A 16,072-nucleotide genomic window follows, 5' to 3' on the forward strand; every position below is an offset into this window, starting at 1 on the left:
GGTCTTGGCCGTGGCCTGAGCATCATAGTAAACTGCCTGCCATCGACCAGGGGCTTGGCAGCTATTACCACCCACCAGCCATGGCTGAGAGCCCCCTTTCCCCACCTCCCCGTGTGTGTGTCCCTGCCTCACAGCTCCAGCGTCTGGGAGCCAACGAGAAACTCATTCAGTCGTCCAGATTTGCTGCATGGGTGTCAGACAGCTGCATGGTGGAAAAGAGGGAAAAAGAAAATTCTGAGGTTCTCCTCTGGGCTCCATGGGTCCTCAGGCATCAGATGTCTAGCTGGACTTTTTGCCATAGCACCAGCCAGTGCCCATCACAGACCTGGTACCCAGTTGATTGCTTAATCCATGATTTCTAAGTGGAAGGATAAACACGGGAAGTTTGTGGTCATGGTCGTACCAGCCAAATCCTTAACAGAGTCTTGGTCCGGAAAAGAACTACAAAACAATGCAAAAGGCGGGGGTGTTGTGGGTGGGAGGGGAGGCATCTGGTTCCTTTATTTTCAGGCTGCAATTAATCAGACAAAGGGAAAAGGAAAAGGCCAGGGGAGATAAAAGCACTGAATGGAAACCTCCTTGGTTTGGAAGAGCTCCTGCTGGTACCCTGACAAGAACTCCGTGCTGGCTTCTCCACTTCTGAACCAAGTGAGCCTGGCCAGGAGTTGGGGGGACGGGGGAGCTCAGTATCCATATCTGTGAAATGGGCAATAGTCCCCTCCCACAAGTTTCTTCGGGATAGAAAAAAATGTGAAAACACTTTGGAAACAGTGTATTGTACTAGCAATCGTCCTGAAACTCAGTGATGGCGATGATTTGATCAAAGGAACATCAGCTTATGGTTATTTCTTCATTTGTACAACCAAGGATCATGAGCGCGTTTCCTGGGCTAAGGACCGCTCTGTGTGTCAGGGACACAGAGATGCCCCAGACAGACAAGGGCTCTGCCACACGGATGGAGCTCTCCATCCAGCAGAGGGACAGACAGAAAGCGACTAAACACAAATACATAAACTTCTTCCAGATGGCAGGAAGTAGTGTCAGGGATGGAAAACAGGGGATCTGATAGACTGTGAATAGGGATGGGGTTGCTTTACCTGCAGGGAGGGGTCCAGAAGGGCCTCACTCAGAAGGGGCACTTGCTCCAAAAGAGGAGGGGGACCTGGTTATGCCATCAGTGGTCTGGGGAGGGAGGGACGCCTGGATGGGGAACTGCATGAGCTGAAGAAGGAGAGGCAGTGCCGATCCTCCAGGGCTTTGTAAGCCCCTGTAAGGGGTTTGGATTGCTGTGCTCTGTGATGGGAGCTCACTCCGATTGCTTCGTGGAGGGTGGGTTGTTGGGGGACCAAGGCTGGAAGGCCAGAGCCCAGGAAGGAGGCTGACATACTTCCAGATGAAAGTGGGTGGTGTGTGTGAGCCCGGTACCTGCCAGGCGCGTACCTGCAACATCTCCTTGAATCTTCGTGGCAACCTGTGAGCTGCATATTCTTAAACCCATTTTCCAGATGAGAACATTAAAGCTTTGGAGAGGTTGAACTGCTTGGCCAAGTCATAGGGCCTTAACCATAGCCCACGTCAATGGTGGAGCTGGGATTCAAGCCTGAGCCCACACAACCCTGTGTCATAGCCATCCAAAGCTATGGGGAAAGGGCTGGGGTGACCCCTGGGAGAGCTCAGTCCTTCCCAAGATGCTGCCTCCCTGGATGGACCCTGCTGAGACTACCTCCCTCCGACTTGCTCTCTCGAATCTGATTCTGTCCAGAGTGCCAAAGGAAGCGGCGTGTCACTCCTGCGGGCCCCGTGAATAAGTTCATAAATGTTACATTTTATTTTAAAATTTATTTTTCCAAATACTTTCCTTGAGGCCTAACTTACTACAGTAAAGTGCAGTGATCACGTATGTATAGACAAATGAGGTTGGATGGACGAAGATAGCCCTGTAAGTGCACCAAGATCCGGATAGAGAGCATCGTCACCCATATGCAGGACAAACGTGAGGGATAATGTTTATGCCCCAAACATGGCCAGTCTCTGCCCTATACCAGGGTTTCCAAGGTCTCCTGCTTTCCCTTTATAGGATTCTGCTGGAAATGCCCCAGTGACACCCCGCAGGGGTCCTTCATGGCAGCTCAGCACCAAAGCCCTTACCAACAAACTAGAGGCTCAGTGAATGCTCGGGTCTCTAGAGCAGTGGTGCTCGGAAAAGTGGCTCATGTGGGCGTTTTCCTGCATGCATCTCCTGTCTCAGCAGTCAGGGAAGTGGGAGGCTCGCCTCTGATCTGCAAAGAGCCTCAGTTTCACCATCTGTAAATGGAATCTGTAGATTCCTAGGGCTGTGAAGGAATGACGAGCCCACCCAGACACTATTTCCTTCCACGAGGGGAAAAAGCAATCATTCAGATCCACCCCCCAACCCCCGTTCCCATCTCCTCAAAATCTGACACTACCAGAGAGCGTACGCTTGCCTTCCTTTCTCTAGGAAGGAGTCTCGTTAGAGGACAGTTTGTGCTCGCAAGTTGCTTTCAAGCTAAACACTTGAGCTGGAAACTCTAGCTCTGTCACTTACTAGCTGTGTGATGCTGGGCATAACACTGCACCTCTCTGAGCCTTCATTTCCTCATGGGGAAGTGGGAAGAGGAATGGCTGCTGCCACAAAGGTTGTTGTAAGGATCCAAAGAGATAATGAAACCAAAGCACTTGGAGGAGACCCAAACCCTGCGCATGCTCAGTTAATAGGACCAACTATTATGACTATGGGAAATGCTTTCTTGGGGCTTCAGGAACAAGGTAAGGGTCCTATACACCTGTGCTTTCTCCACCCGTGACCATCTGGCCATTGACTGGGCCTCTAGAGCAACAGCTAGCTGCCCTCTAGGGATGGGGGGAGACTTCCAGAAGCTCCCCGGGACAGAGCTCGGGTGATCTCCCAAGTTAAATCCTCGGTCTAAGCACTTAGCGTCTTGTCTGCATAAACTCCCCCAGCCGCCACCCGCAAGTACAGCATTAATGTGCCTCTGTTCCTCTTAGGTTAATATATGTATTATTTATAGGGCTTTATTATGTGCTCAGAGGGCTCCCCTGAGAAATGTAATTGTGCATTGGGAGGTAAATTTGAATAATATTTACAATTAATTTCCATCAATAAAGGAACGCACGGAGGCCTCTGTGCCGCTGAAATGGGCCCTGCGTTGGCTTCCCGCTAACCGCTCCCCTGAGAAAGCTTGGGTAGATTTTAAGTATCTCTAGAATAGTCCCCTTCTTTGAGCTCTACCTCTGCACCCATCACCCTCAGCTGGGGGCTGCGGCAGCCTCCTGGCTTCCCCTCCTGTCCTTCCACATCCTGCCCCGCCCAGAGCAGCCCCCGGCATCATTGCAAGATGCAGATCTGAGCACGTCCTCCCCTGCCCATGGCCTCCCCTGCCGTCCTCTCCATCCTGTCTGCTCTGGGCTCATTCTCCTCCCTCTGCTGCATCGCCCACCCCCTTCCGTCCCTTGCCATCACTCTCCCCTCCCGCTCTGTTCCTGCCACCTGGAGCACCTTCTCCAGCCCCCGCCCCTCTGCCACCGAATCAGCACCTACCCATCCCACACATCTCAAGTGTCTCTTCCCCAAGGCTTCCCTCTCCTCTGGACAGGGTCAGATCTCTCTCTAATAGGTGTGTAGTGCTTAGCATGGTTGTTTTCCTTCAAGGGTGTGGTTTTTAAAAAATTATTGGCTATCTCTCCCACTGACCAATGAATGAGCTCTTGAGGACAGGGACTGTGAATGCCCTGGTCACCCTCGCATTCCCGGTGCCTACCACAGGGCCTGGCAAAGAGAAGGTATTAAACAGATTTTTATGGAACGGATGAATGGGTTGTATAAATGGATGGGTGGCTGGGTGGCTAGGTGGGTAGACGGATGTTGGAGTGGCTGGGTGGGGTTATCTTGAGTCATTACTAACAATCTACGGTCCTTGGTTGCCAAGAAATTGAAGTAAAGTGGAGAGAATGCTTTTCAAAACACAGTTTCTTTGAAGTCCTAAATTTGGGGAATGGTAGGAAACTTCTGGCTTCCTCCTGCTGCCATTTCACAACACTGCTGTGTGACTTTGGGCAGCGTGCTGCACTTCTCTGAGCCTCGCCTGCTGCTCTGTGAGGTGGAGGAGGAAGGCAAGAGGGTTTGGGGGTGGGCAGGAACGTACAGCACGGCCCCGCTCTCACCTCTCGTTTCTTTATTCAAAAGCAACTATGTCCTCAAAGGGGGAAAGCAAGCAACCCCCAACCTCCTGAATTATTTCTTGGTTGGACAAATGGCTTCCTGGATACTCCTGGTCCTGAATACCACCCCTAGCAGCAATTTTCCGAGTCCAGGGCTTGGCAACCACAGGCCCGGGGCACCCATCTCCACCATGGCACCACATGCTAGGCAGGAATGGGAGAGGGAAAGGCTGGGGAATCACGGATCCCTTCCATCCAAGCAAATACCAGCTCCATTTGCGGCAAAGAACAGCTCTCAGCTCCCTCATCTGTAAAATGGGAATGCCCCTTGTGGCACTCACTGTTGGGCTCTATCCTCTCCTGCCCAGCCTGGCCCCTTAAACCCTCTCGAGTTGACTCTGGGGACAGGCTTAAGCCATTCCTTCCTCATTCCTCAGCCAGTGCCACATCTGGGTCACTGTCCCCTCTTGAGCCCCTCCCTCTGGTCCCCCTTCTGCCTCCTGCCCCCCTCCTTCCTCCCACAGGCTGAAGAAGCTGGGAGCTCCCCTGAGCAGGTGGGGCCCGCAAGCCAAACCTCTCGTTCTGCGTCACCCATGTGGCTCCGATGGTCCTCTTCTCCTTTGGAGGGTCTGATGAGATCCTGAGCCTGACAAGTCTTATGACTTGTTTAATGAATGCCAGACCCCTTTGCTTGGTCTCTATTTTGCATTTCCTCTGTGCGTCCCTCCCCTCCTCCTGTCAAACCCCACCTTCACTTCTTGTCCCTGTGCCCACTTCCCCGTCCGCCCTCCACCCACCCACCCCACCCAGGAAGCAGCACGGGGGCCCCCATTGACTGGTTCCTGGCCCCAACGGGGGCAGACCCTCTCAGGCACAAAGCACATTGGCCGCCTGTGGAGTAGTGCAAGGGCACGCTCTTTGTGAACCACAGGACCTTTGTATATGTCCCCTGGGAGACACTCTGAAGAAGCTGCAGGGACAAGATGCAGGAGGAGGTCCCGGTTGCATTTCAGTGTTTAATGAGAAACTCCTGGTGGGGCAGCCAGAAAGAGGCCTGACCTTAAGGAGGAAACAGCTGGTTTGAGTTTTACTCCTGCTCATCAGCTTTTCCAACGACAAAATGATTTCCTGGCTCCCTGGCCCAGCCTGGCCGGCATGCAGCCCAGGAGGAGCGAGGGCCCTGGCCTGAGCAAGTAGCACCTGGGGGTCAGAGGCTGAGTGGCTGAGGACTGTCCCTCTGGGGCCAGACATCCCACGCTGTCCCGTGCCTTAGCTCCTTCACCTGTGCCGCGGTGGTGGGAGGTGACAAAAGGCACTGGGCACGACTTCAAGCTCCCTTTTTTTGCTCCCAGATGGCCTGAGTTTAGATTTCTTGAAGCCACTGGACGCCCTGACTTGGGGTCAGTTCCAAGCTGCCTCCTCATAAGCACAATGGCCCAAGGAGGGAAGGAACAGTCCCTCTTTTAATGAGGTGTGATTTCCAAACCCCTTTCAAAAGCCCGTGGCCTCGGGAACTTGCCCAGCACTGTGTAGACATTACATGTGTTCACCGCATCTTGTCAGGGAATTGGCTTCACAACGGCAGCACGTGGAAGACAAGAGAATGTGGACACTCGGAGGCCGGAGGGCCTCGGGCCCACCAGAGACCGCCTCCAGCCCAGCCTCTCTCTCCACCCTGCCTTCCCTGGAGGTCGCCGGTGGTGCAGCACATGGGAACCACAGTGGGCACGTGTGGGTGGGTGTCAGGGGACTGGAGGCGAAGTGTACTTTCTTTGCCATGTTGGGTCATTTTGAAAAACTTTTTGCAAGCTTGGGTTATGCGCTATTAAGAGGTTTATATGAATCTGCCGAGTAATAGATATTTATGGTCAAAACCCCTAGCCTCTCTCCACACCCTGATTCTGCAGCCTTCTCTGAGCCAGAAAGACCTGTTTTCAAATCCAGGTTCTGGCAGAGACCCACTGGATGCCCTTAGGCAAGTTACTTAACCTCTCTGAGCTGCAGCTATCCATCATATGTAAAAGGGAAGTAATAACTGTACCTAACTCAGGCCTGCCGGGGCGGAGGGGAGTAAAGGAGATAACACATGGACAGTGTTTAGCATAGGGGGTGCTAAGTAAATGTAGGCTATCATGAGAGTCTAGAATATTCTCAATAGATATACCCTCCATTTAAAAAAAAAAAAAAAAAAAAAAAAAAACAGAGGTTCCGGAGCCAGACAGAGCTGGCTTCACCTCTTAACTTGGCTTCCGGCTAGCTGCTTGTCCCTGTGAGTTACTCCCCACCCCCACCCCCAAACAGGACGTCTGCTTTGTCACTTGTAAGTGGGATAATGACACTGTAGCACGGGAAGGTGTCACGCCTGATTGAGAAACGGCAACAGAGCTACTCCTGGACAGGACAGGAGTAGCAGCAGCACAGGACAAGGGCCCAGGCTGCAGGCTCCGCTGAGTTCCATGACCAAGACCTTGGACCCACTCTTCAACCTGCAGGACGCCCCCAGCTTGTTTCCTGAAGCTGAATTGGGCAAGGCTCGGAGGAAGCTGAGGAGAAGGACAGGCCCTCCTTCCCTGGCCTCCCGCCCTGGCGTGCTTTATTCTGAGCACCGGCAGCCAGAGTCGGTGGACCAGGGAAGGAAGGGCAGCCCCCAGGATGGGGTGGAAACTGCAGGTGATGGCTGCCCGCCATGACCCGGCCCCCAGGAAACAAAGGCAAGGTGCGAGCAGGGCCTGGGGCAAGGGGCTGGCACCACGTCTCCCAAACAGCTATGGCCCCGCAAAGCACCATCACCCTCGAAAGTTCAAGGGTGAGTATCTTCAGTTGGCTTCCTTCGAGGGCCTGAGCTCTTCTCCGTCCCTGCCTCCCCCAGACCCCAGATCCTCATGGAAAGAGTCCAAAGTTGAGAGGACATGGCTTGCCCAGTCCATCAGGCCACTCGAACAAAGGAGTTCCAAGCCCTGGACTCCCAGCTCAAAATGCCAGTCAGCCCCGTGCAGACTACAGGGGGCGTTGGTGTGTCCTGGGGAGGTTTCTGCCGTGGTCTCGAGAAGGCAGAGTTTGCGGCCTCCAAGGCCGGAGTGTCTGTCCATCGGGGTTCCCAGATGGGCCTCAAAGCATGCTGGTCTCCCTCTCGTTCATCGACGACATCTTGGTAAAACTTCTGTGGCTGGGGTAGGAGGAGTGGCCTGTGTCCTCGCTCAGAGCATTGACCAGGCGGGAGAAGAAGGCCACCTTGAACTTCTTGAAGTCCTGGCCCATGAAGACATACAGGATGGGATTCATGCAGCTATTGGCAATAGCAATGGCAGTGGCCAGGGGCAGACCCAGGCTAAAGACGGAGCCAGGCACAGCGGTGTGGTGGAGCTCCAGCAGATGGAGGGTGTGGTAGGGGCACCAGCAGAGGAAGAAGGTGGTAACGATGGTCACAATGATCTTGAAGGGCTTCTTGGTCTTGGCCAGCCGGTTGCGCCGCAGCTTGCAGACGATGGTGAAGTAGCAGGCCGTGATGACAAGCACGGGGACCAGGAAGCCACAGAGGAAGCGGGTGACGGTCACCACTGTGTGCCGGCCGAAGCCCACGGGGTCCAGGCGGTAGTGAGTGGGCCACGGGGCAGAGCTGGCCGCCGACTGGCTGAAGTTGTTAAAGCAGGTTATCTTCCCATGCACGTGGGCCGTGTCCCGGAAGAACAGGGAGGGAGAGCTCAGGAAGAAAGCCAGGACCCAGATGACCATGCAGGCTACGTAGGCCAGCCGCACGCTGCGGTGGTTCTGGGACCAGACGGGGAGGAGCACGGAGACGCAGCGGTCAAAGCTGATGACAGTCAGCAGGAAGACGCTGGTGTACATGTTGTGGATGAGGAGGAAGTTGCTGATCTTGCACATGGCCGTCCCGAAGACCCAGTGGTAGTCCAGGGCCGCGTAGGCTATGTGGATCGGGAGGAAGACGTTGAACAGGAAGTCCGCCACGGCCAGGTTGAGGAACCAGACCGTGTTCACCGTCTTCTTCATCTTGAAGGTGGCGATGATGATCACCAGCCCATTGCCCAGGATCCCGAGGAAGCAGATGATGCTGTAGACCACCACCAGGAAGATCCTGGCTGTCGTGCCTTCTAGGGGAGAAGGTTCCTCCAGGACCATGATGGGGTCAAAATCGTCCGGGTAGTCATCATAGGCAAGGGAAGTGTTGTAATCCTCATCCCCCATTCTCTGCGAGGGGAGACAGGGGTCAGTGGGGAAGCATGATGGCGACTGACTCCAAGGGCTTGGCCAACACCAGCAAGGCCGACCGGGATCTGTCTGACTCTGGGCCAGGCCAGTTTGGCATCTTGATGGATTAAGGGCTTACTTAACTACAAACCCCATTTTACAGACAGGGAAGCTGAGGTAGAGAGAGCCTAAGTCCCTTGCCTGAGGTTATACAGCGGAGATGAGGCAGAGCCGGGAGCCACACCCAGCTTCAGAGTCAAGCCTCTTGACCACCCTGTTTTGCTGCCTCTCCTGGACCCTCCCCTTTGCTTACAGTCTAGTGAGGGAGACAATCATTCATCAAATTCCTCAACTCATGGTAAAATGGTGATGATGCTCAGCATAATGAAGGAGGGGAGTGCAGTGCTGGGAGCTCGGGTCCTTCTATGTTTCCCAAACCCAGGAGACAGCTGGCTGGCATTCTCCAAGTGCTCCCCCGTGTCACGGGTCCCCCACCAGTGTGGCCTTTGGAGATGCTAGTTGCAACCACAAAAGCCCCTCACCGTTCAGTTAGGGTATCCAAGGCTCTCCGATGGGGTCCTCAGCCAGTCAGTCCCTGGGCACAGCTAGAAACACCTGCAGGAAAAGGACAGAGAGGCAGGGGTTGGAGCCAGGTCTGGAGTGGGGGCCTGGGTGGACTCAGAGCCAGAGACAGGCTCTATTGTCATCGCTCCCAGTGCACAGAGGAGGAAGCAGAGGCTCAGAAAGGCCAAGTGATGCCCAAGGGTGGAGGCTGGGGAGTGGCTGAGCCCCTTGAAACCAGATGAAGCGCCGAACCCTTCATCCCAACCTCATCCCCGCCCCACCCAGCACATCCACAGAGGAGGGCCTGAGTTGGGGGCGGGTGCAGGGGAAGGCACCGGCGAGAGTACGCAGATGGCTCCATACAAGTCTGCTGCCAGGACAGCCCCAGAAAACACCATTCCACTTACCCGGAAGACAGAGGAGAAATGGCCCTGAACACCCACTCCGTGCCAAGGAATAATTCCCTCATTTTGTCTTCCCAGGGCCTCTCAGAGGCAGGCATGGGGACTCTTGTTTCAGATCTGGGGAAACTGAGGCCCAGAGAGAGAAGCATCCTTCCTCCGGGCGTACCCTGAGCTCTGTGGGGCCATGGACAACACACAGACCCGTGTCGCCACTGTCTGGGAAGGACATGGCCACGAATCCACTCACCGAGCACCTACCATGCGCCAGGCAACTTAAGTGGCACATGGGCCAATTCCCAGAACAACTTTGCTGGGGATTTTCCCACTCGAAGGAGGAACACCCTGAGATTCTGGGGAGCTGGCAAACTTGGGAGGTCTTGGAGGTGCGCCCACGGGCACGGTTCAAACCCAGCCTCAACCACCTGCCAGCCATGTGGCTTTGGCTATGTGACCTCTCTCGGAGCCTTTGTTTCCTCATCCATGAAATGGGAACACGTGCTCCTTCATAGGACGGATGTAAAAATTGTAGGCACCGGGAATAGGGCACATCAGCTCAGTGCTGGCACATCATAAACCCTCAAAAAATATTAGTGATTCTGTTAGGGCCCTGCGGGGAACTGCTGAATTCCAGGCTGGGCTTGGAATATGGGGCTCTGATAGCCGGACACCCAAACACCTTCCACCACTCAAGCTCTTCCCATCCCGACACGTGGGCTCCAAACCAGACGCTCAGCTCGCACAACTGCCAATCAATGCTTCATTATAAATAACTCCAGCCTTCCACCGCGGAAATGCACTGTTGGTCCTTAATGGGCTTGAGGTTGTATTTTACGGCAGAAAAGTCATCTTTTGTTTTTATTAAATAAAAGCCACTTGGACAATCCCCTTGAGCGTCATAGGCTCAAGGGACTCAGAATTCAAGTGTCACCCCACTTGGGTATCAGCTTACTCCGCAGGCTGGGAGGAGAGTCCAGACATGCCCAGTGAGGGCACCCCCGGGGCTTCCTGTGACCCCCGGAATGCAGAGAGGAGATGGGAACAGTGTGTCCCACCCCTGTAACTGGGGCAAAGTGTGACTGGTGTTCAAGATCAGGTCTGCAGAACGAGGGCTCTCACCGTCACTACATGCTGCCCCCAAAATCATGGTCTGATGACAGTCACCGAGAGTGGCCTTGAGGACGAAATGACCATGTCCTCCTTCCCTATGCCAGCTTGTGCAGGTCCCAGGGACGTGGAAGTGCCTTCCTTGGGTCCCTTCCAGTAGGGGCTCACAGTCAGTGACAAGGCACAGGACAGATGTGTGCTCGGGCCGGAGCAAGGCCAGGAAGCCCGAAGAAGCCTGGAGGGGGCATCCCCCAGCCTGCGCATCTGTCCTATACTTCTTCTCCCTGCCCCCAGCATGCCTCCCTCCTTGGCTGTGGGGCTGGGGGGGCGGGGGTGCACGCATCTGAACCCAAGAGGAAGGCAAAGAGGAGTGGGGATCCAGCACTTTCCAAGTGTCTATAGACAGGCTCTGGACACAGATAACGTCATGTCTGGCTCTCCAGCTGGGCTGGGAGCAGCTCGGGGTCAGAGGCTATGTCTTTTCATCGGTAAGCAGGGATGGGGGTGGGCAGGCTGAGGTGGCACGGGGTGACAATGACATCCTCTAGGTATGTCTGTCCGTCCACCACTCAGCCGACTAGGAATCGAGTGAGTCAGTGTCCCCAGTTGGCTTATGCTCTCCCCCTGAGCCCCGCAGCCCTCCCTGGGAGAGTATTTCATCACACGCCTGCCCTCGGCCTGTCCCAACATACATCCCTCCCACCCTGAGCCTGTTTCTGCGCCAGCCCAGGCTGTAGAGCAGGGGGTCAAGGACACAGACTCCGTGGCCCAACCAGGCTGCCAGCTCCCAAATCCTGGGTCCACATGAACCTCCTGTGACCACGGGCAAGTCCGTTGTCTTATCTATAAAATGGGTGTGATCCCCACAGCCTCTAACTCATGGGATGGCTGTGAGGCTTGAATGTCACCTGTGAAGCTCTTAAAACAGGGCAAGCACTATGCTGTTCTGGTCCCAAGATTCTACTCTTAAGGCCCTCCTAAAATGCACTTTGCCTGGGAAGGGAGGAGGGGCTGGAAAGGCCATAGGACCCTCATGTCCTGCCCGCTTACCTCCCCACTTCTGGGTTTAAGGGCAGATCAAGGGTGACACAGGCAAGGATTTTGCTTCTCTAAGTTCTAATCTCTTGTCTCTCAAATAGGGGAAAGAGTGTCTCCCTCATGTTGTCAGAAATGTCAGGTGAAGCGGCAGTGAACCCTTGGCCAACGGTAAATGATAAAGAGCTATAAAGTTCTAGTTATTTTTGTTCCTTCAACAAACAATCAGGAAGCTCCTGAAAAAAGCGTGTGTAACTACAAATGCGTCTTCTCTGTATACACACAGCCAACATTAATCGGAACACTCAGCATACGCCCAGCACTGCTCTGCCAGGCTCCGTGCAATGCCCCTGACAGCCCCGAAGGGGTAACTCTAACTGGCAGGTGCAAAAAAATGGAGGTTCAGAGAGGGGAGCCGACTCGCCCAAGGCCACACAGCTGGGAAGTTGGATCTCCAAGGACCCCAGCGAGCAGTGTCTTGGGCTCCCCCTGCTTCCCTGAGGGATTAGGGGTCCCCAGTCTTTCCACTCAACCCTTGGAGCTCTTTAAGCCTTCACTTTGAACCCGGAGAGCTCAGACCTTCGTCACATTCCTGCTCCTCCCACGGAGCTGCCTTCTCCGAGCCAACGTGCCGGGTTTCCCTTCGCCTTTCCTTCGCGGTGCCTACGCGTGGTTGCGTGTGACAGTCACGCCTGCGACACCGTGTGTATCCCAGTCCGGGACCCACACCCACCCACTGCCTCTCTTGGGCCCCCTTTAGGAAGCCCGCTGCTTAGTGAGAAATGCCCAGGAGAATTCAGCAAAAGAGCAGCAGTGCTTCTCCTGAGGAACGGGGCTGTTTCCTCATTCTTAGTAATTCAGGTGCTACAACATCACATTTCCCTGTTTGATGTGGCCACAGGGAAGCTCACGGTCACATTCACAGGCCAAAGCCAGCAACCACGATGGCCTTGCTGCTCCTCAGGCGTCTGCACTGGTTTTGGTTGCTTCTTAGGTCTCTGTCTATTGATACTTTCGATTGGTTTTAGTTCCTGGTGATAAATAAGAATTGACTGGGCGCATACAATAGCCCACGCACTGTGTAAATACTTTCATTGCATTAGCTCATGCGTCCCCAGGAAGCCCAGGGAGTGGTGCTGCTGTCACCCCCCCCATGTAAAGGCGAGGAAGGGAGGCTACTGTCACCCAGTCAAATAGTGGCCAATTCACACCCAGGATGAGCAGACGTTGAGCCCTGCTTTTAGCCACTTGGCTTTCCAGAAGGTGAAGCACGTCTTTCCATGTCTGTTCCCACATCTCCTCATGCCCTAGAGTGTCTTACTCATTGCTCCCCTTTTCCTAGCCCATCAAGGAAGCCACTGCCCCAGTTCTCGGGACATCTGGTGGAGGCCCAGGGCACATCGTTCATCACAGCCCAGGCAGGCAGGTGAGCCTGTGGCCAGCCTGGCCCCTTTCCACCCTCAGCTCCCCAGAGAGCCCGCGGAGCAAACGGGCCGCTCTGGCTCACTCCCAGATTTGGCCTGTCACCCTGACCTTACACCCATTTGGAACGAGGCCTGGAGCTGGGCAGCTCTGAGGCCTCTGGGACAGACTTCCCCAGGCCACCAAGACAGTGTCCTGCCTCCATGCCCTCTCCTCCCTGGCATCCCCTCCTGGAGACTTATGGGAAGTGTACGAAGGAAAGGATGGCTTTCTTTCCCTTTGTGGCCTCAGCTGGCCCTCCCAGCAGCCCTGAGAAGCAGCAGAGCAAGCGTTCTTATCATCCCTATTTGCAGGTCCTGCAACGGAGACCCCTGAGAGAAGCAACTTGTTCAGGTGTGGTCTTGCACCACCACCCCCAGCCTCCAGAATTGTGAACAGGAAGGTTCGAGACTTCAGCCGCATAGTTTCTGGCATTCTGCTACAGCAGCTTGGACAGAGGCCGAGTCCTCTCGGGGGCTCTACCGCGATCCCAGTGCAGCGGGGCAGATCCCATGACCAACCCCCAGGCTGCTGCGAGGCTTGAGTAGATGAGGGTGTGTTTTGGGGTGCTTGGGCGCTGCCTGGGGCATGAAAGCTCATCCCTGTAACTAACATTTCCTGTGTGCTGGACTGCAGACCACACACTTCACGCACCTATTACCCCTCACTACAGCACTCCGGTGCCAGGACACGAGCATTCCCATTTACAGATGGGGACACGGAGGCACAGGGAGGCAAAGTAAGGTCTGTGAAGCACTGTACACACCTGGGTAGAGCCTCAGGCCATTGATGTCGGTGTTTGTGGGGTGGGGGTGGGGTCAGCCAGAATCAGCATCTGCTAGAATTTCCTACTGGTACCCGCTTCTGACCCCATTGGTCCCTCCAGCTCACAGGCATCTCCCTGCAATGCTGACCACGTCCTACCCCCTGCCCCCTAACACCTCCAAAAGGCCTGCCAGACAACAGACACTCATTCTTCACCAGTCCCCAGCTCAGAGCCTGGCACAGAGCACGCACTTAAGGGGCACGTGTGGCATCATCATTGACTGGACACTTCTGTGTGGCAGGTGCCAAGCCCATTAGAAATGTGGGCACATGTAACAGTCCTGCAAGGGGGGAGGTGTCCTTCTCCCCCAAGACTTTGGAAGCCTGGAGTGTCACGTCTCCTGGGACAGTCACCTTGGGCAGCTGTAATGAAGGACCACAGGCTGGGAAGTTCAAAGAACACAGATGTTGATTTTCTTACAGTTCTGGGGGCTCTAGGTCCAGGATCAAGGTGTTGGCAGCATTGGTTTCTCTGAGGGTCCCTCTCCCTGGCTAATACATAGCCACCTCCTCCCTGTATCCTGTATGGTCTTTGCTCTGTGTGGGTCTGTGTCCTGATCTCTTCTTATAAGGCCCCCAGTCAAGAGGGATTAGGGCCCACCCTCATGAGCTCGTTTTACCCTAAGCACCTCTCTAGATGCCCTGTCTCCAGACATAGTCACATTCTGAGGGATTGGGGGTGTGGACGTCAAGATATGAATTTGGTGGTAGGGGGGATTCAATTCAATTCATAACACCTATGTGTTGTCATTAGTGTTATAACCTAGCATTGCTATTTGTGGTTCCTCCAGATGGCTCACTCTGAGCATGGGCAGGGTCTTATCCCCAGCTCTATGTCCCATGGCCTCACCCATGCTGGGGCCCAAGCCCCCTGCCTACAGTGGGTTACACACACACACACACACACAGGCCCTACCTCCAGGGCTGCCTGCCTCCAAGAGATTTATAATCTCCAAACCCATCAAGGGATTGCCGTCTACAAGGTACAAAAACCCCTTCCTTCAAATCTAAAAAGAGAACAATTCCAACAGAACAATGGTCAAATGATACGAACAGGTAATTTACCAGAGGGAAACCTCCAAATGCCGGCGTATGACAAATTCATGCTCAAAGACATCCAAATGAGAACCATGGCCAGATAACCATCAAGGTTCCTGAGTGCTGGGGGTGGTCTGTGCAGCACACAGAGTCGTCCCCTGATAGCTGGAAGCTGGAGGCCCCTGAATGTCCACTGTGGGAGACGGGACTGGTGAATGATACGCAGCTGGTAGAAGCAACAGATTATCCAGTGTGTACACAGCAGTGGCATTCAGAGCATCTTAAAACCACCTAACCATAATAGCTCTTAAGTGCATTGAAAGTACCCATGCAAATGCGGCAAAGCACACAAAACAGTAACACACGTTTTGCAAAAACACTACCAAATAAAAAGATACACACTGAACAGATTACAATGGCCCTGTGGGAGCAGCGGTGGGAGGCAGAAGGATAGAAAATGAGGCTAAGAGGAAATGAGCCCCGTGAAGGAAGAGAGGTCAAGTGCGGGGGCTTCCGGAGGCCGGTGACGTGAATGAGGATGGATGCAGTGGTGTCCATTATGTCAGTTCTCTCTCGTCTCCTGAGGTCCAGAAAAGCCCAGAGCAAACAGACAGCCCAAATCCTTGGCTAGCGTTCATGCTTGGGCAGTGCTCAGCCCACGCCTGCATCACTGAATTCCCGATGAAGCCACGCTCGGCCGGCCAAGGGCTAAGCAAGCAGCCTTGGTCCTGCCCAGGGCCCTTGGGTACCCCCCAACCCCGGAGCCTCCTCTCAGACTGGGAATGAACTTGGATGAGCCACTGGAAGCCCTGGTCCAGTTTAAGCTGGCTCCACAGCACCCAAGGCCTCATACTTCCTTGGCAATCCCAGCCCCTGGCCAGACAGATGGGGGCTCAAATCCACATCTGGTTCTTCCTGCCACAGAGAGCACAAGACCTCAGGAGGATGTTATTGGCTTCATTTTTATTAAAGAAACATGCATGTAGCCCTCACTACATTCTAGGCACTGTTCTAGGCACTATTAGAAAGAAACCGAGGCCCAGAGAGGGTGAGAAATGTGCTCAAGGTCACAGAGATAACTCAGGTATGCAAGGTAGGTCAAATGAGGCATTGTGTGTGGCTCCAGGCAGGTAGGCGTCATGCTGGGCTTCAAACTCCGCCTGCCACACTGCCAAACCCACTCTCTGTCCTCCTTCACCACCTGGCCTCCCTAGAACTTTCTAGAATTCTCTGGT

The 16,072-nt window shown here is 54.4% G+C and overlaps 1 protein-coding gene across 1 annotated transcript; it reads right to left on the reverse strand.

Annotated features, from left to right (window-relative positions):
- Positions 1-1,824: 1,824 nt before the first annotated feature.
- On the reverse strand, positions 1,825-9,024 carry CMKLR1 (chemerin chemokine-like receptor 1). Its single transcript, XM_082751343.1, has 2 exons — positions 8,949-9,024; positions 1,825-8,406 (listed from the first exon to the last, which is right to left on the reverse strand). The coding sequence occupies exon 2, from the start codon at positions 8,401-8,403 to the stop codon at positions 7,309-7,311; it is 1,095 nt and encodes a 364-aa protein (XP_082607469.1). The 5' UTR covers positions 8,404-8,406; positions 8,949-9,024; the 3' UTR covers positions 1,825-7,308.
- Between the last annotated feature and the right edge of the window lie 7,048 nt (positions 9,025-16,072).

Source organism: Mustela nivalis, assembly GCF_964662115.1.
Source record: "Mustela nivalis genome assembly, contig: HAP1_SCAFFOLD_2965, whole genome shotgun sequence".
Classification (NCBI taxonomy): Eukaryota; Metazoa; Chordata; class Mammalia; order Carnivora; family Mustelidae; genus Mustela; species Mustela nivalis.

What these genes read in the sequence shown, in the direction of transcription:
- CMKLR1 (XM_082751343.1), bottom strand. Translation starts at nt 8,403, where the DNA reads ATGGGGGATGAGGATTACAACACTTCCCTTGCCTATGATGACTACCCG.